This window comes from Salmo salar, chromosome 11 (assembly GCF_965601325.2).
Source record: "Salmo salar chromosome 11, fSalSal1, whole genome shotgun sequence".
NCBI lineage: Eukaryota > Metazoa > Chordata > Actinopteri > Salmoniformes > Salmonidae > Salmo > Salmo salar.
In genome coordinates, this window is record NC_138301.1 from 78,509,684 (window position 1) to 78,536,180 (window position 26,497).

The window sequence follows — 26,497 nt, forward strand, 5'->3', positions numbered from 1 at the left end:
TGTTGGAGGCGAGCAAAAGCTCGGGAGAGAGGGGGGTGGTACCTGTACCAGACAGGGGTAGACAACCAGGGCAGACGGTGAACAGATCACCAGGTGGAATCCAAGCAGCAGTGCAGCAGGCAACGGGAGTTGGTGTCACATCCACTTGGGAGAAGTTTTTATTTCTGGAGGCAGATTTCTTGTATAAAATGCCAGTAGATGGTCTCTGAGCAGCAGGATGTGGCTTCAAGGCCTCTGGATTTGGGTTGGGTAGCCTGCCATTTGTTGGGCTCAACGGCTTTGACACCTCTCATTTCACACCTCAGTGCTAATTGCAGTTGTATCTGGTCTGTCGGGTGTGTCTCAGTTCCAGGTTGGATGGTGTATTAATCCTTCCAGGTAATTTTGTCAAATTAGGTTGTAGGTTTGCTGAAAAATGCAGGAGCTCATCTGCTCATGACCTCTCCCTCCAGCAAGCCAGCTCTCTCATGCTTGGCTCTGCCCATCTCCTTGCTTGTTCTGCCCACTATGAGGAATGTGTGCCCATTAGAAACGACAGGCTATGGTCCATCTTGGGTTAGTTATACAAAATATTTGTCTGTACAGTGCATATGTATGCTCCCGACACAATTATGCAGTCTAATACAGCCACCGTTGGATTTTTGCCTTTTATTATTATTATTTGTTGGTTGGTCAAATTAATTATTATATTTATTTGAAAGTTATATAACAACATTCCAACGTCGTTTAGCGTATCTAGTCCAAATATGGCATTATTCCACTATTTGTATCCGTTTGGACCTTTCAATTGGGACTTTTATTTTGAAGACAAACCGCAAGTTCCACCATTGTGCTTAATCCTTATTGTGGCTAGCTTCACACAGGTGAACTCGTCGGTGTCATGCAATGGCGGAGGCAGGCTGTGTAGTTGGACCCTCAGCAGAAATGCTATCTGCAATCGATTAAACAATACTTTGTTTCGAGTTCATAACGGAAATTAAAAGGGACACCTATTTTACGAATCTGGAGGAAGAAATCAAGTAACTGATCTCGAGTTCCCGTAAGATCGGTTGGGGCTGCTCTCCAGGAGCTAGCTATCGTTAGTGCTCGCCAAAGAAAATAAGAGAAAAGGACCATTGAAGTCGGACGGCATAGTCAGACTGGTAGTTCGCTGTAGCTACCAAGGTAGCTAAAAAGGCTAAACAGCGCCTGACTTAATTTGTTTTGCTAAAAAGGACGCATTTGTATGGGTATGATTCATTAGCTAGTTTAGTCATAACTAAATATAAAGCAAAGAACATGTCACCTAGATAGATTTGGGAAATGACTGAAAACGTTCTTGCTAGCTAGCGTAATATTAGTAACGAGGGAACTGACACTCAAACCCTTCTCCGTATGTAGTTAGTTAACTACGGTTTTCAGTGGTTACAAACGCCCACTGTTGCCTCCATGTGAACTACAATTTCAACGCTGTGTTAACGTTTTAGAAACGTAAAATGCTTTCAGTCGGATTTACGAAACATTGATGTGCCCCTCTAATGCCCCGTATTTACTGTAGCAGTTTTGCACGGATCCACAAGCGGTGTTCCTCCAGTTGAAAAATTACACTACCTCCCGTGTTACGATTGGCTAATTAACAGTACACACAGGTGTTCGGAGCAGGCTAGATGGCACAGGTGGCCTCCTGTCTACTGTAAAAAAGCGATGCAACATGGATAAATGACCTGTGCGGGGATGATTATAAAACATGATGGGTATGTGAATGTGTTTGAGGTAATTCGATTACGGATAGCTATATGGACCAGATCACTGTCAGAAACAATGGTACAATCACTTAGTTGGCTACAAGTTCTGTAAAAACCTGCCAAACACCTTCCCCATGCGGTAGGTTAGCCTAGAAAGCGAATATAACTTGTTGGCTAACGTTAACTCATTTGTTTGCTAAAATGTGTTAACTAGTTAGTAACGGTAAGCTAGTTAGCTCAATCAAAGGCCACATGAAAACAAAGTATAAATATGGGCCACAGGCGGAAATGATTTTGCTGAACGTCCCTAACTAGATATGTTTTACGTGGTTTACAGTTGCTGTTCTTCTATTTCCAGGCCAGTGTGCTATCTAACTAGTAGTGGTATTTACTGCCGTTTGCCATTTAACGTTAGGTAGCTAGATCATCTGCTAGGTTAGCAAACAACCTTTCGGGGCTACAGAAAAATATGGATATGAAACTAGCTAACTTAGCTCACGGCGGCTTGGTAGTTACCATCAGCAGTGAACTTGATGCAAGTGCACTAAATGCAGTTAAACATCTCCAAAATAAATGTCTTCTGCACAGAGCGTGGTTTGCTATTGGCTCAATTCTGGTTGTCGGTGTATGGAGAAAAGAATACCTGTAGGCGTGCTATATTGCCGAGCGTCCTGCGAAAGACGCCTGAATGCGGAGCACTGTCCAGGACAGTAGGCGTGAAACTAGCACAACAGGCATGTGAGCTCGGAAAAGCGCTTGCTTGCTAACTTACCGCTGACTTTTGTATTCAGAGCTAGCAATCTAGCTAAAGTGACAGGGATGGAAAACAGCAGAATGTATGTATCGTTAGCTACTGTTGCTATTTTGCTCTGTAGTTCAATTTAGCTATAGTACATATTTATAACATATTTATAAGGTTAAACACACGTTTCTTTTCAATAATGAGTAACTAGTTTCCTATAACAAGTAGACCGGTTTTATAGAATGTTGTTTTTCTTCTAGCCTACCTGGGAAGCAGTTCAGGGAATACATACACTAGCAAGTAGACACTCCATAACCATAAGACGTTGATATCAACTTTAAGATAAAACAATGAACATTTGTTTGTCTAATTGTCTGTTCCTCAGTTTGTAACCAAGTTGCGAATCTAAAACACATGCAGCTATGAAATATTATTCTGAGCACTATTGACAGCATGGCTAGCAAGGTTGTATAGACTGCTGTACTCAGAAATATGCATCACTCTAAAACGGTTTTGTATTTTTACTTAGTTTGTGCTTTTCATTTTACAGGTGAACTGCATCCAACACGTAAACCAGAGCATCTTGGTTCATACATTTTTCTCTGAAGTGTATATATTTGGGACTCGGACATGGCTGAGCGAAGTGAAGAAGAGAGAGTGAACGACAGCAGTGGAGAATCAAGGTAATGTGGCTTTTCATCTGTTTGGGAATATGAGTTGCTGTGACCACCAAATGGTCTAGGGCTGTATTCATTAGTGCTAACCATATAAAACACTTTGTGACAAACTAGTTTCTTATTGGACAAGTTCAGGCCTTACTGTTTCGGCCGTTTGCTTACATTTGGTTCTTAGAGAATACACCCCAGATTTTCATTGATGACTAGGCTAACTGTTACATTGGACCTTGCTAACTGATTGTTCTTTATAAATACTCTACATGGATCTTCAGTTGTGCACCATGCACATATTGGAGCAAAGGTGTGTGGACTAGCCAATATGATAATCAGTTAGCCATTGTTTTGGAACAATCATTACTGTAAGCTGTAAGTGAATGTGCAACTTGTTTTGTGTCCTTGTTCATATGAACATAAAACAAGACCAACATGTGCTTCTAGATGTAACCTGGAATTTAGCCATCCACTTATAAAAAACTATTGTAATGCTGTCACGATGACATGGCTTCTGGAGTCATCATGCTTTTCTTGTTTGTGCTTGGCAGTGTCAGTCCATTCAGTGTACAGGTTTTGTAATTAAGCAATACGGCACGGGGGTGGCCAATAAACCACATCTAAGGGCTGTTCTTATGTGCAACGCAGAGTGCCTGGATACAGCTGTTAGCCTTTGTATATTTGCTGTATGAACACACTCAGGTGCCTTATTGCGATTTATAAAGTGGTTACCAACATAAATAGAACAGTAAAAATTAGGGATGCACCGATATTACATTTTTGGCCGATACCGAAATCCAATATTTTCCTTGCCAAAAAAACAATACCAATATAAAAAATTGCGGCCTTTTAAGCATTCTAGTACAGTTAAATAGTTGACACAAAATAAGTTATTTTGTTGGCATTTACGTATGTCCCCATTACCAGTAAAACATAATCACTTACTTGCTGTGTTGTTTCGTTGTTCATTTGTTCAGTCTCAACCAGGATTTCATCATACATGTCAATCAGTGAAGTTTCAGCTCTGTCTGTCCATGGCCTCTCTTCCTCTGTGCGCACTGTCACTGTGTCCGTAAGCACTGCTATTGTATCAATCCTTCAAAATCCTGCTTTATCCAGGTATTGTGAAAACAGCCTAGTACTCCAATTCTGACTGATGTATTTCTCTCTCTCAGTTCAATTTCAGTGGGCTTTATTGGCATGGGAAACACATGTTACATTGCCAAAGCAAGTGAAATAGATAATAAACAAAAGTGAAATAAACAATAAAAAATGAACAGTAAACATTACACTCACAAACTAGTATCTATATAGAGTGTTGTAATGTTGTGCAAATAGTTAAAGTACAACAGGGAAAATAAATAAACATAACTATAGGTTGTATTTACAATGGTGTTTGTTCTTCACTGGTTGCCCTTTTCTTGTGGCAACAGGTCACAAATCTTGCTGCTGTGATGGCACACTGTGGTGTTTCACCCAATAGATATGGGAGTTTATCAAAATTGGATTTGTTTTCAAATTCTTTGTGGATCTGTATAATCTGAGGGAAATATGTGTATCTAATATGGTCATACATTTGGCAGGTTAGGAAGTGCAGCTCAGTTTCCACATAATTTTGGGGGCAGTGTGCACATAGCATGTCTTCTCTTGAGAGCCAGGTCTGCCTTCGGCGGCCTTTCTCAATAGCAAGGCTATGCTCACTGAGTCTGTACATTAATTAATTAATTTTGGGTCAGTCACGGTGGTCAGGTATTCTGCCACTGTGTACTCTCTGTTTAGGGCCAGATAGCATTCTTTGTCTAGACTCTTACATAGATGGGACGCTTCACGGCAAACTGGAACCACTTTAACTATTAAAAAAAAAAAAATATATATATATATATATATATATATATATATATATATATATATATATATATATATATATATATTTCACCTTTATTTAACCAGGTAGGCTAGTTGAGAACAAGTTCTCATTTACAACTGCAACCTGGCCAAGAATAAAGCAAAGCAGTTCGACACATACAACAACACAGAGTTACACAAGGACTAAACAAACATACAGTCAATAATACAGTAGGAAAAAGTCTATATACAGTGTGTGCAAATGAGGTAAGATAAGGGAGGTAAGCCAACAAATAGGCCATGGTGGCGAAGTAATTACAATATACCAATTAAACACTGGAGTGATTGATGTGCAGAAGATGAATGTGCAAGTAGAGATACTGGGGTGCAAAGGAGCAAGATAAATAAATAAATACAGTATGGGGATGAGGAAGTTGGATGGGCTATTTACAGATGGGCTATGTACAGGTGCAGTGATCTGTGTACTAAGTAAGACGTCCTGTGTCTTTTCCGTTTTGTTTGTAGCTAGCTACAGCTTGTTTGGCCTGTTGTGTCAAGCCACTCCGGTTCACAATGACGGTGTGCAGAAAGTAGTCCATCCCAACTTTTTCCCACTGATCTTTGTCGATAGAACCTGCTAAATTCAGGGCAGCAATGTTGTTGAGAGCAGTAGCAACATTTTTGCAGTTCTTCATGGTTAACGTTATATATTTTCAAAAAAGCTGTGGTAGCAAGGATTATTTACACATACTGAGCGGCTCATGTTATAGATAGAAGCGAGCTACATGGCAGACCAATCTGAACTCATCTCTCAGCATGTCCAGCCCATCCATTATCTCAGCTAATCATGTCTAGCAGGAATGTTCATGTCTTTTTCTGTGGCTAAACCAACTAGGCTCGTAATTTAACAATTGTATTTGTATTTACAGATGGCATAACATTTTGTTATTAAGGCACATGAAAGTTCACATCTTCCAGAAGGCATTTCTGACAAAAATTGCATTTTGATGAAGATTTTCTTTTTCTCATTCAAATCACTTTCCTGTGAAGTAGAGACATATGACATACGCCTAGCTTCTTGAAACGGTTCACATATAATTCCTTCTCGCATATATCAATGCTCTCTCCTTTCACCATTTCCCTTCGCTTGTGAACTTCAGTGCACAAGACATCAGCTGTCTGTGACCAGCCGAAAAAGCCTTTCCAAGCCAAACCTTCATATACTAACCGCTTCACACAGCCTACATCGTTGTCACGTCATAGTCAACATAGCTACTAGAACTAACACATTAGTAAACCCGCTACAATCATGCGGTACAGTGTAGTGAGCAGCAATCAGTTTAGCAGTTACACCGCCGATGGCAATAAATTAATAAAACCAAAAGCTTACCTTGACTTGGAAGAGTTCCGGTGTTGGATAGCCATAGACAGCTAGCTAACATAGCGTCATTCTCTGTTTGAGCCCGGTGTTTGAGTAGGCTAAACTAGCTAGCTGCATTTGACACTAGCAGAAGTAAGTGGAAGTGAAAGTGAAAAAAATGTACTATGAAAAATTATTTCTCTCTCTTGCTTCTCTAATTTTGGAAGAAATTCATTTGTATAAAACTTTTAAACTATTGTCTTTCTCTTGGAGTCAACTACTCTGCACATTGTATGCTAGCTAGCTGTAGCTTAAACTGACATGTAAACATGTCAGTTTATGCTGCAAGAGCTCTGATAGGTTGTAGGACGTCCTCCGGAAGTTGTCATAATTACTGTGTAAGTCTATGGAAGGGGATGAGAACCAAGAACCTCCTAGGCTTTGTATCCAATTTGTAAGTCGCTCTGGATAAGAGCGTCTGCTAAATGACTTAAATGTAAATGTAATGTAAATGTGTCCGTTTCCATCTTGTCCAGCTGTGTCTAACATTTCACGTAAACCCTGTTTCTTGTCTGCATCGAAATAGCAGTCCTTGTACCTAGCATCGAGCATGGTGGTGACACAGTAGAGGCTCAGAGAGAATGCCACCTAATTGCTCGTACACAGCCTCTTGTAGAGTACTTTTCCAAGGTAACCCGACAGTCTGTGTTGGCAGTTTTGTTGAGCATGCGTTTCAATGCCATGACAGAGGGTATCACGTCTGCAGCAGACGCAGTTGATGAGCTTATTTCTCGTGTCCGTTGTTCGATTGGAGCTAAGAGTGTGTTCATGTTTCAAACATTCTCAAATGCCATTGAAATGGCAGCAGCGGTATGAGAACCAGCACATTTTTGAGCATGCAATATGGCTTTCCTCAGTACTAAATCCTCGTCGACCCACTGTACTGTCAGACTCCGCATGTTCATGGGGCTGGCATCGCTGGTCCAAATGTCAGTCGTGAAGCTAATAGCAAATAGCTCATGGATGTGCTTTTCAATAATAATGGGTAACTCCTCTAGGGCAAATTCTGAAAAATAGCGCCTACTTGGTAGTGTGTACCGGGGCTCGAGGTGCTTGACCAGTCGGCGAAAGCCAACATCATCCACGACAGAACAGTTGATTGTCAAGGTCAATGAATTCCATTATCTCGGTGTTAATGGATGTCGCCTTTGAGTTGTCTCGCTGAAATTTTCTTACTCTTTCAGATGATTGCTCAACTTGAACTTGTTTAGTTGTTGGAAGTGTGCGCTTAGTATTTTTCTGCTTTTCTGTGTAGCGCTGTATTTTTCATGGCGTCATTACGTAATCTACCTACGTTTATATAGATATTCACATCAGCTTTGACATCGGTTTTGCACATCGGCGTTAAACTATGCATTGGGCCGATTTTGGCATTTTTACCTAATATCGTCCGATTCCAAATATGCTTAAATATATCATGCATCCCTAGTAAAAATACATTTTTGGTCATACCCGTGGTATACGGTCTGATATACCATGGCTTTAGCCAATCAACATTCAGGGCTTGAACCACCCAGTTTTATGATTATTATTAACTGTGTGGTTCGAGCCCGGAATGCTGATTGGCTGAAAGCCATGGTATATCAGACCGTATACCATTCGGGTATGACAAAACATTTATTTTTACTGTTCTAATAACATTTGTAACCACCTTATAATAGCAATAAGCCACCTCAGGGTTTTGCGGTACATGGCCAATAGCTCCGGGCTGTATCCAGGCACTCCACATTGTGCATAAGAACAGCCCTAAGCCATGGTATATTGGCCATATGCCACACCCCCTTAGGCCTTATTGCTTAAATATAGATTGAGTTGTCAAATTGTTCACAATAAAAAAGGCTGTTTAAATGTTCTCTTTTAAAAAAAATGGTATCTCACACTGTGCTGTAGTTGAGTTTTACTGCACAATGCAGTCACTAAAGCTAGAGCAATGAGGGGAAAAATAGTTTGAGTAGTTTCAGTACCAGTGTGGCTTGTTATTTAGTCTTCCTCATGTCTTGTTGATGCAAAGAATCTGGTCAAAGATTCAGGCTAGTAAAATATTATGCCCGGGACGATACCAGTATTGCGATACTTGTTAGTAGCATGGCAAAGAAACAAAACACGAAGCAGATTTAACTTCTTCAGGAAAACAGCCCTAATGTTGGAAACAAACCTCATTATGTTCTCATCCAGAGTCATGTTTCTTTATTTTCCAAGCTATAGCACACAATATTCTAAACTCAGCAAAAAAGAAACGTCCCTTTTTCAGGACCCTGTATTTCAAAGATAATTGGTAAAAATCCAAATAACTTCACAGATTTTCTTTGTAAAGAGTTTAAACACTGTTTCCCATGCTTGTTTAATGAACCATAAACAATTAATGAACATGCACTTGTGGAACAGTTGTTAAGACACTAACAGCTTACAGACGGTAGGCAATTAAGGTCACAGTTATGAATACTTAGGACATTAAAGAGGCCTTTCAACTGACTCTGAAAAACAAAAAAGAAAGATGCCCAGGGTCCCTGCTCATCTGCGTGAAAGTGTCTTAGGCATGCTGCAAGGAGGCATGAGGACTGCAGATGTGGCCAGGGCAATAAATTGCAGTGTCTGTACTGTGAGACGCCTAAGACAGCGCTACAGGGAGACAGGACGCATAGCTGATCATCCTCGCAGTGGCAGACCACGTGTAACACCTGCACAGGATCGGTACATCCGAACATCACAGGTACAGGAAGGCAACAACAACTGCCAAGTTACACCGGGAACGCACAATCCCTCCATCAGTGCTCAGACTGTCTGCAATATGCTGAGAGAGGCTGGACTGAGGGCTTGTTGGCCTGTTGTAAGGCAGGTCCTCACCAGACATCACCGGCAACAACGTTGCATATGGGCACAAACCCACCGTTGCTGGACCAGACAGGACTGGCAAAAAGTGCTCTTTACTGACGAGTCGCGGTTTTGTCTCACCAGGGGTGATGGTCAGATTCATGTTTATTGTCGAAGGAATGAGTGTTACACTGAGACCTGTACTCTGGAGCGGGATCGATTTGGAGGTGGAAGGTCCATCATGGTCTGGGGTGGTGTGTCACAGCAACATCGGACTGCCTCCAATGACAACAAGCTCAATCTCAACGCTGTGCGTTACAGGGAAGACATCCTCCTCCCTCATGTGTTACCTTTCCTGCAGGCTCATCCTGACATTGACCCTCCAGCATGACAATGCCACCAGCCATACTGCTCGTTCTGTGTGTGATTACTTGCAAGACAGGAATGTCAGTGTTCTGCCATGGCCAGCGAAGAGCCCGGATCTCCATCTCATTGAGCACATCTGGGATCTTTTGGATCGGAGGGTGAGGGCTAGGGCCATTCCCCCCAGAAATGTCCGGGAACTTGCAGGTGCCTTGGTGGAAGAGTGGGGTAACATCTCACAGCAAGGACTGGCAAATCTGGTGCAGTCCATGAGGAGGAGATGCAGTGCAGTACTTAATGCAGCTGGTGGCCACACCAGATACTGACTGTTACTTTTGATTTTGACCCCCCCCCCCCCTCCTCCTTTGTTCAGGTACACATTATTCCATTTCTGTTAGTCACATGTCTGTGGAACTTGTTCAGTTTATGTCTGTTGTTGAATCTTGTTATGTTCATGCAAACATTTACACATGTTAAGTTTGCTGAAAATAAATAAATGCAGTTGACAGTGAGAGGACCTTTATTTTTTTGCGGAGTTTACATAAAGCAGGTTTTTATAGAACCAAAGAGTCCGTCCTGCTTCAGGTTTTCATTTTTGCCATGGGGAAAAATATTGAGATACTTTAGAATATTTTAGATCCCAATATAGTAGAACTAGATTTTTAAAACCATTTATTTACAGATGTTAATGTGGAGATTACTAATGTTATGCATCACCATTGACATGTGATTTAGCCTATACATACATTCTTACCCAAGGCGTCCATACTCCAGTTTAGCTGTGTTGTGTTTGAGGGGCAGTTTTTTGAGGCAGAGTGAGACATGCATATTTACACGCAGGAGGGAAAGTAGTTCGCTCCAGACCTGGGATAACTATAGTTTTTAAATATTCTTTGTGGAAAGTAAACCATTTTTGGGGAAACATACTTACTTTGGAGGTGAGTACAACTTTTTGAATACACAGATCCCCAAAAAGTACTATGTTTTTCAAAACTATTTTTGAATACAGATCTCAGAAAGTGACTACTTAAAAAAACATTTTAATACAGAGCTCAGGAAGTGATTTACTTTTCTGAAACTATTGGAATGGCTGCCTTTAATGTCAGGGCTGTATCTGGAACTGCATGTTGTTGATAGAATGAGTGAGTAGAGCACACACAATTTCCTATAGTATTCCAATCTATTCGACAATGGTTTGAGATTTTTTTGGGGGGGGGGGGGGGGACTCAATATACTTTTAAATGACTAAAACCAAATTGAAACTGTAGAAATTATAATGGACCTACACTTACGGTATTTATTTAGTTCATTTACAGACAGTCTCCGGAGGGGTATCATGCGACGCAAGCTAGATCTACTCAGGGTTTTCTAAAGCTAACCAGCTTCAGTTTGCTTTATATTCCAGCTCAGGCTTCATCCGTACTACGACGGTAGATATTGCTCTTCCGTGTGCATATTGCACATGGCTAGTTGAAATAGAACTCTTCATTGAGACAATGCTGAAATATCAATCCATGGGCGAGTCAGTGCCACATTTTCATATGTGCCGAAATCAAAACTTGAATTAGTTATTGCAAATTCACCTTTAAGGGCTGGGTGTTACTGTGGTAACGCGACTCAAGTCGTTTGTGCTATTTGAGATTGAATCTGACTAGTAGATAAATTGTTTTCTCTTCCCTAGCAGTTGAAACTCAAACATAGAAAAACAACTTATCTTGTGAGCAAAACAATGTAAATGGCCAAGAAACACAAGGCCCGTCTCATTTCAGTAGAATTTAGTTTCAAGTAAATTAGACTAACTTTTATGCCTGTACTTAGCGCTTTTTAAAATGCATCTTTCACTCAGCTCTTCACGTGTGCCTAGTAGAGGTCGACCGATTATGATTTTTCACCGCCGATACCGATTTATTGGAGGACCAAAAAAAGGCGATACCGATTAACGGCTTTTTTTTCTTTAAAATGTTTTTGTTGTTGTAATAATGACAATTACAACAATACTGAATGAACAATTATATTAACTTTAATATAATACAACAATAAAATCAATTTAGCCTCAAATAAATAATGAAACATGTTCAATTTGGTTTAAATAATGCAAAAACAAAGTGTTGGAGAAGAAAGTAAAAGTGCAATATGTGCCATGTAAGAAAGCTAACGTTTAAGTTCCTTGCTCAGAACATGAGAACATATGAAGGCTGGTGGTTCCTTTTAACATGAGTCTTCAATATTCCCAGGTAAGAAGTTTTAGGTTGTAGTTATTATAGAACTTTCTCTCTATACGATTTCTATTTCATATACCTTTGATGATTGGATGTCCTTATAGGCACTTTAGTATTGCCAGTGTAACAGTATAGCTTCCGTCCCTCTCCTTGGCTCGAACCAGGAACACATCGACAACAGCCACCCTCGAAGCAGCGTTACCCATGCAGAGCAAGGGGAACAACTACTCCAAGTCTCAGAGCGAATTACGTTTGAAACGCTATTAGCGCGCACCCCGCTAACTAGCTAGCCATTTCACATCAGTTACACCAGCCTAATCTTGGGAGTTGATAGGCTTGAAGGGGTGGGTATAATTTGTGGAACGTTCCAACAGGAATCTGTTCCAAAAAATGTAAAGTAAAAGGTTGCCAACCAACAACGCATACAAAGTAGCAACGCATACAAACCTAGCTAACTAGCTGCCGAATAGGCATCAACTCACCACGTAGCTTATTCTTAATGTCTGTCCATAGGCAACCAGAGTGAGGACATTTTTCGGAATAAACGTGATGAGTGAAAAACGCAATGAAATAGACCACTCCCTACCCGGTATCTTATTCTGCCACTATACAACTTTGTATGCGTTGTTTTTTGGAAACCTTGATATTTACGAAGTTTTTGGAATGGATTCCTGTTGGAACGTTCCACAAATTATACCCACCCGGCTTGAATTCATAAACAGCTTGAAGCACAGCGAAGAGCTGCTGGCAAAACGCACGAAAGTGCTGTTTGAATGAATGCTTACGAGCCTGCTGGTGCCTACCACCGCTCAGTCAGACTGCTCTATCAAATCATAGACTTAATTATAATATAATAAACACACAGAAATACGAGCCTTAGGTCATTAATATGGTCGAATCCGGAAACTATCATCTCGAAAACAAAAGTTTTTTTTTTTCAGTGAAATACGGAACTGTTCCATATTTTATCTAACGGGTGGCATCCATAAGTCTAAATATTCCTGTTACATTGCACAACCTTCAATGTTATGTCATAATTAGGTAAAATTCTGGCAAATTAGTTCGCAACGAGCCAGGCGGCCCAAACTGTTGCATATACCCTGACTGCGTGCAATGAACGCAAGTGACACAATTTCATGTTAGCAGACAATATTAACTAAATATGCAGGTTTAAAAATATATACTTGTGTATTGGTTTTAAAGAAAGGCATTGATGTTTATGGTTAGGTACATTGGTGCAACGACAGTGCTTTTTTTCGCAAATGCGCTTGTTAAATCAACACCCGTTTGTCGAAGTAGGCTGTGATTCAATGAGAAATTAACAGGCACCACATCGATTATATGCAACGCAGGACACGTTAGATAAACTAGTAATATCATCTACCATGTGTAGTTAACTAGTGATTATGTTAAGATTGATAGTTTTTTATAAGATAAATGTAATGCTATCTAGCAACTTACCTTGGCTTCTTGCTGCCCTCGCGTAACAGATAGTCAGCCTGCCATGCAGGCTCCTCGTGGAGTGCAATGTAAGGCAGGTGGTTAGAGCGTTGGACTAGTAACCGGAAGGTTGCAAAAACGAATCCCCGAATCCCCCCTGAACAAGGCAGTTAACCCCCGTTCCTAGGCCGTCATTGAAAATAAGAATGTGTTCTTAATCTGACTTGCCTAGTTAAATAAAGGTGTAAACATTTTTTTTTATTAAATATTATCAAAAAATTGGCAAATCGGTGGCCAAAAATACCGATTACCGATTGTTATGAAAACTTGAAATTGGCCCTAATTAATCGGTCATTCCGATTAATCGGTCGACCTCTAGTCCATAATGGGATATTATAATACATGGTGTTCAGGTCAAGATAACCAAAACATTTCTTTATTAAAGACTATCAGAAAGAATGTTGGTACTTATTTATTTTGATTCAAAGCCATGAATGAGTGAGTCACTCAGCTTTATGTAGGTGCCGAGGCTATATGAATGCGCCATCAACTTGCTTATATTCAGTCAACACATATATTTTAAGAATATCATGGAATATAATTCAACGTTTTTGTTTCTCTTAGAATGAAAACCTTTGTCTAACAAAAGTTTTAGTAAGTAACACTAACGAGTAGAAACCTATTGCCACCAATTTAAGAAAATGCACGGGTAACACTCTGCTCTCTGTTTTCGTTACTTTTGCAGCTGTTTACCTCTTTGTAGGTGATGTGCAACATGGTAAGATGTTTACATGAACACACTTTACAGGGAAGTCTTTGCATCGTTTGCTCATGTGTCCAGGGGTCAGATAACCAAAACACACCTATGTTCTTCAACAAGACCCACTTCTGTTGATGTGGCTTCTTGTTCAGTTCTGTGCATGTGCCTGGACTGTGTTCTCTTTGACAGAATGGACACTGCCTGAGTGCCGCACCAGAGGAATTTCCAACCCAGTTCTTCTGTTTTCACATCAGGTGTGATGCTGGTGGCAAAACCAAAACCACTTTCAGAACACTTGGCCTACTCACAGGTCCTGAACCTCCACTCACTGCTATGGTGGGGGTTTTCCATGCAGGATGCCATGCTATCCTGGCTTTGTGATCAACAAAGGTAACCAGATCAGCAAACCTGGCTCTCCTTCCATTTGTCTACTGTAGGTCATAAGCCGCCCCTCTACATTTTTCTTTCAGCTTATACGGCAGCTTTGAGACTATGGCTCCCGAGTGTCGCAGCAGTCTAAGGCACTGCATCTCAGTGCTAGAGGCGGCACTACAGACCCTGGTTCGATTCCAGGGTTATCACAGCCAGTCGTGATTGGGAGTCCCATAGGGCGGCGTGTCACCGATGTGAAATGGCTAGTTAGTTAGCGGTGGTGCGCGCTAATAGCGTTTCAATCGGGTGACGTCACTCGCTCTGAGACCTGAAGTAGTTGTTCCCCTTGCTCTGCAAGGGCCGCAGCTTTTGTGGCGCGATGGGTAATGATGCTTCGTAGGTGTCAGTTGTTGTGTGCAGAGGGTCCCTGGTTCAAGCTCAGGTTGGGGTGAGGAGAGGGACGGAAGCTATACTGTTACATTGATGCTGTTGACCCGGATCATTGGTTGCTGCGGAAAAGGAGGAGGTCAAAAGGGGGGTGAGTGTAACCGATGTGAAATTGCTAGTTAGTTAGCGGTGGTGCGTGCTAATAGCGTTTCAATCGGGTGACGTCACTCGCTCTGAGACCTGAAGTAGTTGTTCGCCTTGCTCTGTGGCGCGATGGGTAACGATGCTTCGAGGGTGACTGTTGTCTGTGTGCAGAGGGTCCCTGGTTTAAGCCCAGGTTGGGGCGAGGAGAGGGACGGAAGCTATACAGTTACAGGTGCACAATTGGCCCAGCGTTGTTAGGGTTTGGCTGGGGTAGGTCGTCATTGTAAATAAGAATTTGTTCTTAAGAGACTTGCCTAGTTAAACAAAGGTTAAATATCAAATATAAATATTTGATGGGATGTCCATCCATATGTTGAACATTATCAATAGTGTTGCAGCATCCAGTGAGAGAAACTGCAAAGGCTTGTAGGGATTCGGAATCTTCAACCTTGATTGGTGGACCAGCTTAGAACCTTCTCAATGTAAACTGTGGTGACTCTGTTTATCTCCAAAGTGTTTTTTCAGAAGCCTATTGGCCTCTGCATACTCTGTCACCCTCCATTATGTTGGCAAATGCAGACTAGATCTCTGGATTGCCCCATGGTGAAATGCCAAAAAGTACAGCCTGTCTTTGCTGTTCTCGATCCTATTTTCAATAGCATGTTCAAAGGCACGTTCAAAGGCACATACAAAGAACCTGTAGTCTAGTGGGTCACCCTTAAACACTGGTACACTAAGAGGTGGTAATGAGGACAACCTTTGCTACCTTACCAGCGTTTCAGTGAAAGCATTTTGGTGTTGCATAATGTGACAATACTGCCCATGTCAGCTCCACCCTGATCTGGGTTGATAGGCCTTCCTCCTCTAGTTGGGAGTTGCAGCTGTCTATCTTTTGGTCTTACAACAGGTGGTATGTGGTGGTAGCACGTTGCGGCAACATACTACTCTGACCCTGGACCTATGCAGTATGAACAGACGTGGTGAACAATGAGGATCCCAGGTCAGCCATGGTGTGTGATTGTCTGCTGTGGAGACATGTGACAACCTGAGTGGTGGTGGGCACCTTTTTTTCTTTGAGTAACCTTTCCTGCGGTATCCTCAGGCCTTCGCATTGCATTCAGGTAATCATTAATTCCATCATGTGATTGTTTCTCATTCTTTGAGTGGCTTCATACATTCAGCTTAGCACTGTTAGACAATATTTCAGCTTCTAACTCCAATTCTTTTTGTGGTTTGATTTGAGCCTCCTCTTTCTTCAATTCTTGTTTAATTTTCAGTGCTTCAATTTTAACCAGTCAGGCTGCCTTTTCAGCCTCCAAATTGAGCCTGATAGAATGTGTGGTGGATTGTCCTGAGTGCCTGCTGTGTTGTGATCCATTTTCACGTTATGATGAGACATCTGAGATGCTGGACCTTCTGAGTTTTGTTAGCTGCTGTGCATTGGTGTGCATCTTCCATTCATTTGTTCACTGTGGTTGCAAAATAAACCAGTGTTGCTGTGTTTGGGCCATACCATTCAACCTGATCCTTTTTTGCCTCCTCAGCAGGTAACAAAGCCTTTATCGACTCATTGAGACCATGCAACTCCTGTGCACATCTTTGTGTCAACCAATTCAACATTTCCATCATCCTGTAAAAGCTGTGATGTCACTTGTCTTTTTAGTAAGTGCCCCCAATTTAGAGCACTATTAGATCTTTTACATTTTGGCTAAGTTTCCATTGGGTCCATTGTAAAGGCAGGTTACAGCACTGAACATCAAATCCCATTAAATTCCAATGATTTGCAACCATCAGCACAGTATGAACACATTTTAGCACGGCGCAGCTTAATGAATGAGCCCAACACATGACGTCATCCCAACACAGATACGACAGCCAATCAGCAAAGCGTCCAGTTCTCTCTGCTCCACAGTGAGCTCTCAACTCCGAGCGTGAATCTAACAGACACACGCGATTCCAAGCTCCAATTCTCAAAAGTTCTCGTAATTCATTCAACATATCGAGCAATAGAAAGAGCAATCACAATTCACTCCACAGTGAGTAGCGCAAATCGAACAGTCAGAGTTTCAATAGCGTTGATTGGAATATACATAAGAGTATCAGAGCTTGTTTTACCTTGTTCAAATTAAATCTTTACGTGATCACGCTGATAAACCATTCGACGGCGTTCCATCCAGTGGTAGTTTTTGACAACCATAAAGGCAATACGTAATCCAATTCAAAAGTTGCCTCGAGGCTACGGGTATGTGATGGCTCGGTCAGATGCGCTTCCAAAGCAACCAAAAAGGGAGAATCAAAAGCTTCAATAGTATAAAAACAAACATTTTATTTTCCAAACAAAGGTAATTTCATAGTCTATGTTCCATCTATCACCAAAGCCAAAGCGATAGGATTTAAGGGGTGGGTGGAGGGGTGCCCCATATTGCTTTTAAGTAGCTATGAGAACCATAATAGAAAACGGAAAACATGAGCTCTTCAACCGTACTCCATAATTAATAATGCCATACTTATACTTATATTCAATAAGTCAATTTTTCCTGATTCTAATAAGGCACAACATATATTTTTGGGTGAGACTGAAAGTAAAGGAATTTGGCTGCAACATGAAACGTAGCTCAGGACAAGCTACAAAATAAACCTGAGACTGAAATTAAAGGAATTTGGCTCCAACACTGGGGTTATGAAACTCAGGACAAGCTACAAAATAAACCTGAGACTACAGTCACTGTAGATGTATGTCCTCTCGCAATAGAACTGAGCTTGATATGTACCTTTACCGTTCACTGCATGCATACCATAACTTTATGGGACTTATTGTATCAAGGACCAGAGTGTTGACTTATATTATTTCTTTCTTTTTGTAGAAACCTGTGGATATTTGTTTCAAAGTTCACAGAATTCGATGCAAGAAAATTGCATAAATTGTATAAGCACGCAATCAAGAAAAGACAAGAGAATGCTCAGGTATGTATAACACTGGCCGTTGCCAAATGAGCTACTGTTTTTGTGCATCAATTGACCACATAAAGGTCTGCTAAATAATAATGTGATACAAATTCAGATTGCATTTCCTATCTTTCCAAGTTCAGTTTTAAGGGCAGTGGTTTGAGGCTTCTCTTTTACAGGCAGCTGACCAGAACACTAGCACTGTAAATACCCACGGCTTTAAACACACAGGTATGCCCTTTCACTTGTCTTTTTAGTCAGACTTTATTTTATCATTGTTTTGTGTTTGGTTGCTTGGACTGGTCTCTTGATTTTTTTGTTGTTGATGAGATTAATTTAACCAAGTTAAATGAAGGATACATGTAAAAAAAACAAAAAACTAAATGAATAAACAATGAGATAAAAGAAATTTGGTGTAGCCTTACTAACCCTGGCTCCTCTTCTTCCTCTCCTCTTGGCCCAGACATCGAGAGGCTAAAGGACAACTCGCACCACGAAGACAGCAGCAGGGACTGCTACAGCTCTGAGCTGCACCTCTCTTCATCACGCTACCACAAGCACAGCGGCAGCAAGGACAGTGACAACGGGTCAGGCATACCTCCACAGACCCCTGCCGCAGGAAGGGCGGGAGCGGGGAGGACTCCAGGAAGAGAGCCTACTCATCCTTCAGCAACGGCAAAGACCACCGAGACCACTACCGGTCAGACCGGTGGGACAGCAGGTAAGACCACCTATATATTCTATAAAGGCTTCCTTTTTTGTCATACTAGTAAAGGGTTAATTTCAAGTTAGAGGAAATTAGGGACATTATTTCATCTTGATTTTATTTTACTGACTAGATTATTGTTCTACTGATATTTTTTTGTCTTTATCGTTCTAGAATCTAGTGCAACTCAATGCCTTGTTTCTTAAGAAATTGTTCCCATTGTGGATCAAAGAACTAGGTAACTAATCAATTATGTATGTTGGATTTCTGTGCTGGTCGGTCTTGCTCATGGTGTCCCCATCCATCTCCCCGACAGATACTACAACGACACTAAGCACAGGAAGGTGGATGATACAGGTCAGGCCGAGACAGACGGATGGACAGCAAGGAGCGCTCCCACTCAGACCAACACTCGCATTCCAAACACCGCTCGTGCTCAGAACACAAGTCATCGTCACGAGGCGACTCCTACCACTCAGACTGGCAGATAGACCACCGGGCATCGGCCAGCGGGCCCCGTTCACCTCGCGACCAGTGCTCATCCTACGACGGACGCTCGCCACTGGGCCACCGTTTGTACTCATCGGACCACAAGAGCACGCCGGAGCAGATCTGGAGCAGCCGAAAGACTTAACAGCCAGCTTCGGCCTGGTCCAGAGGAGCTGGCCTAGTGGCGATATTATCAGCCATAGACACACGTTGGACACAGGAAATGCCTTATGGGGACTGTGGAAGAAAACAAAGCTGTACTATGCACTGTGTATCTGTGGGCTCAGCTTTCCTGTGGTGCCCACACTCCAATAGTGCACCACATCCCAGGAACGATAGGGATGGGATTAGGATGGCAGAGAAATTTTATATTTTGGTATTTAAGAGTTGAATGCTGCACTGTGCTATAGGTGTCACAGTATAGTTTATTTTCTTATTTTTTATAAAATGGACGGCTTTGTTTTTTTACTCAAATGGACACAAATACCCTCAAGTGCTGCCCCCACATCAACCAAACCACAACACTGGATCCTGCTATTGACAGTTTTCTTCCCCCCTCACGCTTAATGTGGTTCTCAAACTTATTTAAAGAAGTGTTAAATCAAGAGGTAAAGTAACATGTAGGTTATCTCATAATCATGCTAAGAGTGGATGTTAGGGTCTCATCATTTACAGTGTTTCTTGTGCCCACCCTGCCAATCATTTTAGTTTTTTTTTCATGCTTGAATTATTTAATTTCTGTCTGCTGTAAAATAACCTGGATTTTTGGTGGGGATCAGCTGAAAATGTCCCTTTTTCACAAATTATACTACTGTAAAATATAGGAAAATAGTAAATCAATATGCTTTTTCCTCTCAGGCTTTCTGGGGTTTGTTATTACAACTCTACCTTTTCTAACCCCATTTTTGTCTGTTTTAAAATAACTCAGTTTTTGTACGACAGTTACTTTTAATGATTAATGCTATTCAGAATGCAGCTTTGGCAAACTGGGGAAATTATTCCATGAGTCTATTATTCCTCTAGAGGGCCTTCTTAGTTTTTCTGTTTCTCTTGTGTTAATTCTCTGTTGTGAATACGTGTCAGAATCGACGAGGTGAAAGCGCTCACGTTTTACTACAATGTCATGGAAAACCAGGAAGAGGGGTCTATCAAATAAAAGTGCCGGTTAGATCTCAAATAAACTTGTTATTTTTTTAACGTAGGCGACAATGTCAAAAAGTCTATGCAGCCAAGTGAACAGCCCAAGTGAAGATGCTGTTACAGTTCACACTGTTGTACATAGATTTCCTCTATATTTAAAAAATGTATTTACACTGAAAATGCATGGGTTTTTAAGATAATTGTTTTATATAGTTTATAAAGTAATTAAACTCAATCACTGTGCTCACTTGTAATCTGGAGTGGTTTACATGGTCTTCCTGTTGGTGCGTATGTCGCAGTACTAGAATTCTGGAGCAGAATATCCCTCAGGTAACAAAGAGTTGTCGCCAGGTTTTACCACGGAGTAACCTATGACCCAGAATCCATCTCTTCCTCAACCCTTTGAGTAAATAGGCCAGGGAAGCATAAAAGCTGTGGTTACCGTAACACTAGGAGGCATGGCTGTAGGTTTTAAATGAACTGAACAAAAATGTAAAGTGTTTGTCCCATGTTTCATGAGCTGAAATAAAAAAGATCCCAGAAATGTTCCATACGCATAATGTTGTGCACAAATTTGTTTACCTCCCTGTTGGTGAGGATAATCCTTTGTGAAGATAATCCATCCACTTAACGTGTGGCATAGCAAAAGCTGAATAAACGGCTTGATCATTACACAGTTGCACCTTGTGCCTGGGAAAATAAAGTACCACAGTGTGAGCCATTTTTAGAAACACTTAAAATAAGCGCTGTATTTTGTGTAGGCTTACCCTGGTGTGACATTGTCATAACTGTGTAAACCTCTCTGAAAAGGTGACTTTTATCATTATGTTCGCCTGTATTTACCCCCCCCAAAATAAATGCTAATTAGCTGCTAATGTGGCTATCATAAAGAACTACAAATGCCATGATAATCTGGACAAGACTGCCGAATCGAGGCAAAGGTAAGAATCTCTGGATGAACTATCTGTTAGCTAAATTTAGTAATTCGTAAATTGACTACATTTCTTTAAATGGACAATTCTGTGAACTGTCTTGAATTGACACAATACCTCTTAGCAAAGGTGTCAACTAGAGATGACTTTCAGGAGCTTGCAGGGATTTGTATTTTTACATGATGTCTACTTTGATGCTAATTTACATTTTCGAATCTGGGGTACATGGAAAAGGTGCAAATTAATATTGAGGGTCGACCTCTGCCTTAGATCAGTTTCATGAAGAAGGATGAAAAGGTGAGGGCATTCAATACCAACTGGTATCAAATGTATAGCTGGTTAACAGGGAGCCTATCAGCAAGCCGCCTGTAATTGCACGTTAAGATTCTTTACATGCTGAACATCTTTTCTGGGATGTCGAAAACAATTCCAAATGATTTGATAGCTTCCATGCATCATCCATTAAAAGTTAGATTAAAGAGAGGTTGACGCAGCACATTTTTTTCATGTGCGCTCAAGTAGGCTTTGCACTTTCCTCTGGTGTTTATTTAGCAAAGATGATAACACATAATCACTCCGGACAGACACAAGCAAAAAGTCATCACATAAATGTTGCAGCAGCCCAGGCTACACCTGAACATTAGAAATCTGACATGCTGTATGGGATGAAAATGAGTCTATTTTTCCATCTGATCAACTGTAGGCTACTAAACATTAGAAATCTGACCTGCTGTATGGGATGAAAATGAGTATTTTTCCATCTGATCAACTGTAGGCTACTAATAAGAGCAGCTGCATACAGTCTATGTGCTCTGTCCATCTGGTCAACTGTAGGCTACTAATAAGAGCAGATGCATACAGCCTATGTGCCCTGTCTATCTGGTCAGGGTAACTAATTGGTAACTTTATGTATTTATAGTCCATGTGTGTGTCAGGAGAAAATGTGATCAAATTTAGATTATATTCAAAATTGGGCTGGCTAGGCTGCCTATACATTTTAATCCAAAATGATTACCTGGAATTCATCAATCAACATAATAATGATGGCAGATGTCTTTTTTTTGTTTACAAGGCCTACAGTTGCATAGGCCTGCATGATGCAAACATGTATAAAGCAAGTTCTGCCCTGTGAATTCTATTGTCTATCAGTTGTTGTCTATGTGTCTGGGGAGAAGAAATCCCCTGCCTAATCTAGTTTAAATATAATTTATATGAACAAATATAAGATAGCTGCAGTTTGAGAGGGTTTTCATAATTTCAGGAGTTTTTTAAAACCATGTGACTTGATTATGAAAAACTGGTCCCATCATACTCGTCATACTTTATAGGGTCCAGAGTTTTCCCAGTTTGGTTAACATATAAGGAAAAACTCCAGGCCCCAGGGGGTAGAATTGCCCACCGATCTGGGACCTACGGTGCCACCAGTCTGCTTGCCGTTGTCAGTTATCGTCAGGTATGTGGATGATCAGGGCTTTATTCAGGAACATTTCTTGGGCTACTTTGATGTGTCAAGTTGGCAAGATGCGCAGTCTGTGTTTGACTTTATGAATTTTGAGATGTCTGAGTTTAACTTCATAGATAAACTCATTGTCCAATCCTACGATGGCGCAGCTGTAATGGAATGTATCTGCTATTTGTATTTACAGCTAAGTCCCCTCATGTTCCCTGATTAAGAGGTGGTGACTACTCCACTCCACTACCATTGTCCACTACCATTCTCCTGACATGAACTGAAGCCATGACGTCTGATCTGCCCGCTCATCCACTGGCACAATGAATGTTTCTCTTCCAAGCACTGTGAGTACCCCTATCAATTTTCTCTCATTACTGTATGTAGAGTCAATCACATACACAATCACATTATTACACATCAAAGATTTTACTCCTTGCTTGGACTAACTCATTCTTAGCTCTTTGGTCTAACTGTGTAGTGTCTTGTGTTATTGTTTTTTGTCTTCCAAGTAAAATCCTGTCCTGCACTGGTCAAGCCTCTGAACACCTCAACTCATGCCTCATACCCTCATTCAATCACTGCTGTGATCCCTTTCCAACACTGTGTAAGTAGCCCACTCATTCCCCTTCCCCATAATAGTGTACTATAAATGTCTTTATTAAATGCTTTAGGTTAAAATAATTAGTCTTTGATGATTTTTGAAACACACTTTGTGGTCTCTGTGCGTTCCACGCCTATACCGTGAGTCTCCCATCCTCCTCAATTTTTAAAGTCACCAGTCTCCACTGGTTGGTGTCATAACCAGCCTTAAAATAACGCAATATATATGTGTCATGTCAGCTGTTATGACATAACAGCTGACATGACACATATATATTGCGTTATTTTAAGGCTGGTTATGACACCAACAGTCATAACATGGTTATGACTGTCATAAAGTATTATGACACTAGGCGCCAAGTAAAATGTTATCCACTTTTCCTCATATCATGACTACATCAACATCCTTAGCTTGACCCTTCACTAAATGTGACCCACCACCTGAAATTGGTTCTGTGTAGCAACATTTTGAAATTGTGTTTTTTACAGTGGATAAAAGTAGAGACTCAGAGCTAGAAAATGGTATATCATACACTACAGTTAATGAACAATGGGAAAGTAATTCTGCTTTGAAAGTTGATAAACTTGTAACCCCACTTTTGAGAAAATAGCCCTTGAATATTTTGGTACACGTACTGGAGAGCTCTTCTTTGTCTACACCCATTCAGCATCGTTCACCCCCTCTTAAGCCTTAGTCTCACCCATCTCTTTAAGGATTCACATGAGGCCATGTGCTAAACAGAGTGGGTAGTGTACAGTAGTAAACAACCAAAAATTTCAAGACTTAAATGTGATAAAAGTAGTAGCCTCCAATAAGGAAAAACTCCAGGTAAAAATAAGCTATCTAGTCCTTGGCCTATATCCTATTCTGACTTTGGTGCAGGTCATGTTGTTCTTCACATTACCGTCTCTGGTAAACACACACTATATCAAATGAAATATGTTTATTTGTCACATGCACAGGATACAGACAGTGTAAACAGTACAGTGAAATGCATACTTGCATAGTAGCAATATAAAACATTTAAAAAGTGTCCTGATAAAAATATTTTATAAACACTTTATAGTTATTAGATGACGCTTACCCAGACACACTTGTCTAAATTGATTGGTCATGTGAAAGAAATGCTATAACCACCCCCCAGCCACATGTAGCTAAGTGGATGGGTCACTATTGTCTAGACATGTACACATGTTCATGAAATACAATAGATGGCCGTAATCACCCCAAGACACACTCATCTGGCGAGGTGGAGTCTTTTGATTAGACATGTAGCTAGCTAGCTAAACAATGAACCGGCATAATCCCAACTCATAATACTACCAATACAAACATTGTCATAACTGTAGTATGAATCTGCAGGTAGCTAAAGCTAACCCACCAGGTTAATTGTTAGCTAGCTAACATTAGGCTATAACTAGCAATGCAAATGGTACACAGATCATGCACATAACGTTAGCTAGCGAGCCAGCAAGCTAATGTTTGCTAGCTAGGTAATAGTAAGCTTTAACTTGCAATCAAAACAACTTTCTGACAAAATTAGAAACTTATATCTGAAAATGTAGCGAGATAAATTTGCCGAAAAAATGAATTGTCATTATGGGGTATTGTGTGTAAATTAATGAGGAAAAAAACTATTTAATCCATTTAGAATAAGAAACAATGTGGAAAAAGTCAAGGGGTCTGAATACTTTCCGAATGCATTGTGTAGTGTTAAAGAACTCTGACTGGATGCTGACCTCTAATTCTATCTTATTAGCATTAGCCAACCCTTATGCTGAGAAAAACTAGCTAGTTAGCTACCACAAACCTGTGGCTAGCTCTGCTGATGCTTTCTGCACTCTCCACCTCATTCATTGCTGCCTGCTGGTGCTCAAAGCTGACAAAGCTGGGGCCGAGAGTGAAAAACAGCTTCTATCTCAAGGCCATCAGACTGTTAAATAGCCGGCTAACACCCGGTTACTCAACCCTGCACCTTAGAGGCTGCTGCCCTATATACATAGACATGGAATCACTGGTCTCTTTAATAATGGAAAACTAGTCACTTTAATACTTTTAAATACTGCTTTACTCATTTCATATATATATATATATATACTGCTCAAAAAAATAAAGGGAACACTTAAACAACACAATGTAACTCCAAGTCAATCACACTTCTGTGAAATCAAACTGTCCACTTAGGAAGCAACACTGATTGACAATAAATTTCACATGCTGTTGTGCAAATGGAATAGACAACAGGTGGAAATTATAGGCAATTAGCAAGACACCCCCAATAAAGGAGTGGTTCTGCAGGTGGGGACCACAGACCACTTCTCAGTTCCTATGCTTCCTGGCTGATGTTTTGGTCACTTTTGAATGCTGGCAGTGCTTTCACTCTAGTGGTAGCATGAGACGGAGTCTACAACCCACACAAGTGGCTCAGGTAGTGCAGCTCATCCAGGATGGCACATCAATGCGAACTGTGGCAAGAAGGTTTGCTGTGTCTGTCAGCGTAGTGTCCAGAGCATGGAGGCGCTACCAGGAGACAGGCCAGTACATCAGGAGACATGGAGGAGGCCGTAGGAGGGCAACAACCCAGCAGCAGGACCGCTACCTCCACCTTTGTGCAAGGAGGAGCACTGCCAGAGCCCTGCAAAATGACCTCCAGCAGGCCACAAATGTGCATGTGTCTGCTCAAACGGTCAGAAACAGACTCCATGAGGCTGGTATGAGGGCCCGACGTCCACAGGTGGGGGTTGTGCTTACAGCCCAACACCGTACAGGACGTTTGGCATTTGCCAGAGAACACCAAGATTGGCAAATTCGCCACTGGCGCCCTGTGCCCTTCACAGATGAAAGCAGGTTCACACTGAACACATGTGACAGACGTGACAGTCTGGAGACGGCGGGGAGAATGCTGCCTGCAACATCCTCCAGCATGACCGGTTTGGCGGTGGGTCAGTCATGGTGTGGGGTGGCATTTCTTTGGGGGGCCGCACAGCCCTCCATGTGCTCGCCAGAGGTAGCCTGACTGCCATTAGGTACCGAGATGAGATCCTCAGACCCCTTGTGAGACCATATGCTGGTGCGGTTGGCCCTGGGTTCCTCCTAATGCAAGACAATGCTAGACCTCATGTGGCTGGAGTGTGTCAGCAGTTCCTGCAAGAGGAAGACATTGATGCTATGGACTGGCCCGCCCGTTCCCCAGACCTGAATCCAATTGAGCACATCTGGGACATCATGTCTCGCTCCATCCACCAACGCCACGTTGCACCACAGACTGTCCAGGAGTTGGCGGATGCTTTAGTCCAGGTCTGGGAGGAGATCCCTCAGGAGACCATCCGCCACCT

The 26,497-nt window shown here is 41.4% G+C and overlaps 1 protein-coding gene across 21 annotated transcripts; it reads left to right on the forward strand.

Annotated features, from left to right (window-relative positions):
* The first annotated feature begins 847 nt into the window (after positions 1-847).
* LOC106562889 (uncharacterized) lies at positions 848-20,729 on the forward strand. Of its 21 annotated transcripts, none has more exons than XR_006757602.2 (8): positions 848-1,164; positions 3,017-3,149; positions 15,803-16,016; positions 16,440-16,557; positions 17,760-17,859; positions 17,980-18,072; positions 18,305-18,562; positions 18,864-20,729. XR_006757602.2 is itself a non-coding variant. In XM_014127958.3 (6 exons), the coding sequence occupies exons 2-6, from the start codon at positions 3,097-3,099 to the stop codon at positions 19,349-19,351; spliced, it is 951 nt and encodes a 316-aa protein (XP_013983433.1). In that variant the 5' UTR covers positions 850-1,164; positions 3,017-3,096; the 3' UTR covers positions 19,352-20,729. The 21 variants fall into 21 exon arrangements, 3 of the variants coding, with proteins under 3 accessions (XP_013983433.1, XP_013983434.1, XP_013983435.1); XR_006757598.2 differs by having other exon boundaries at positions 17,985-18,072; XR_006757607.2 differs by having other exon boundaries at positions 16,443-16,557; positions 18,021-18,072.
* The last annotated feature ends 5,768 nt before the right edge of the window (positions 20,730-26,497 follow it).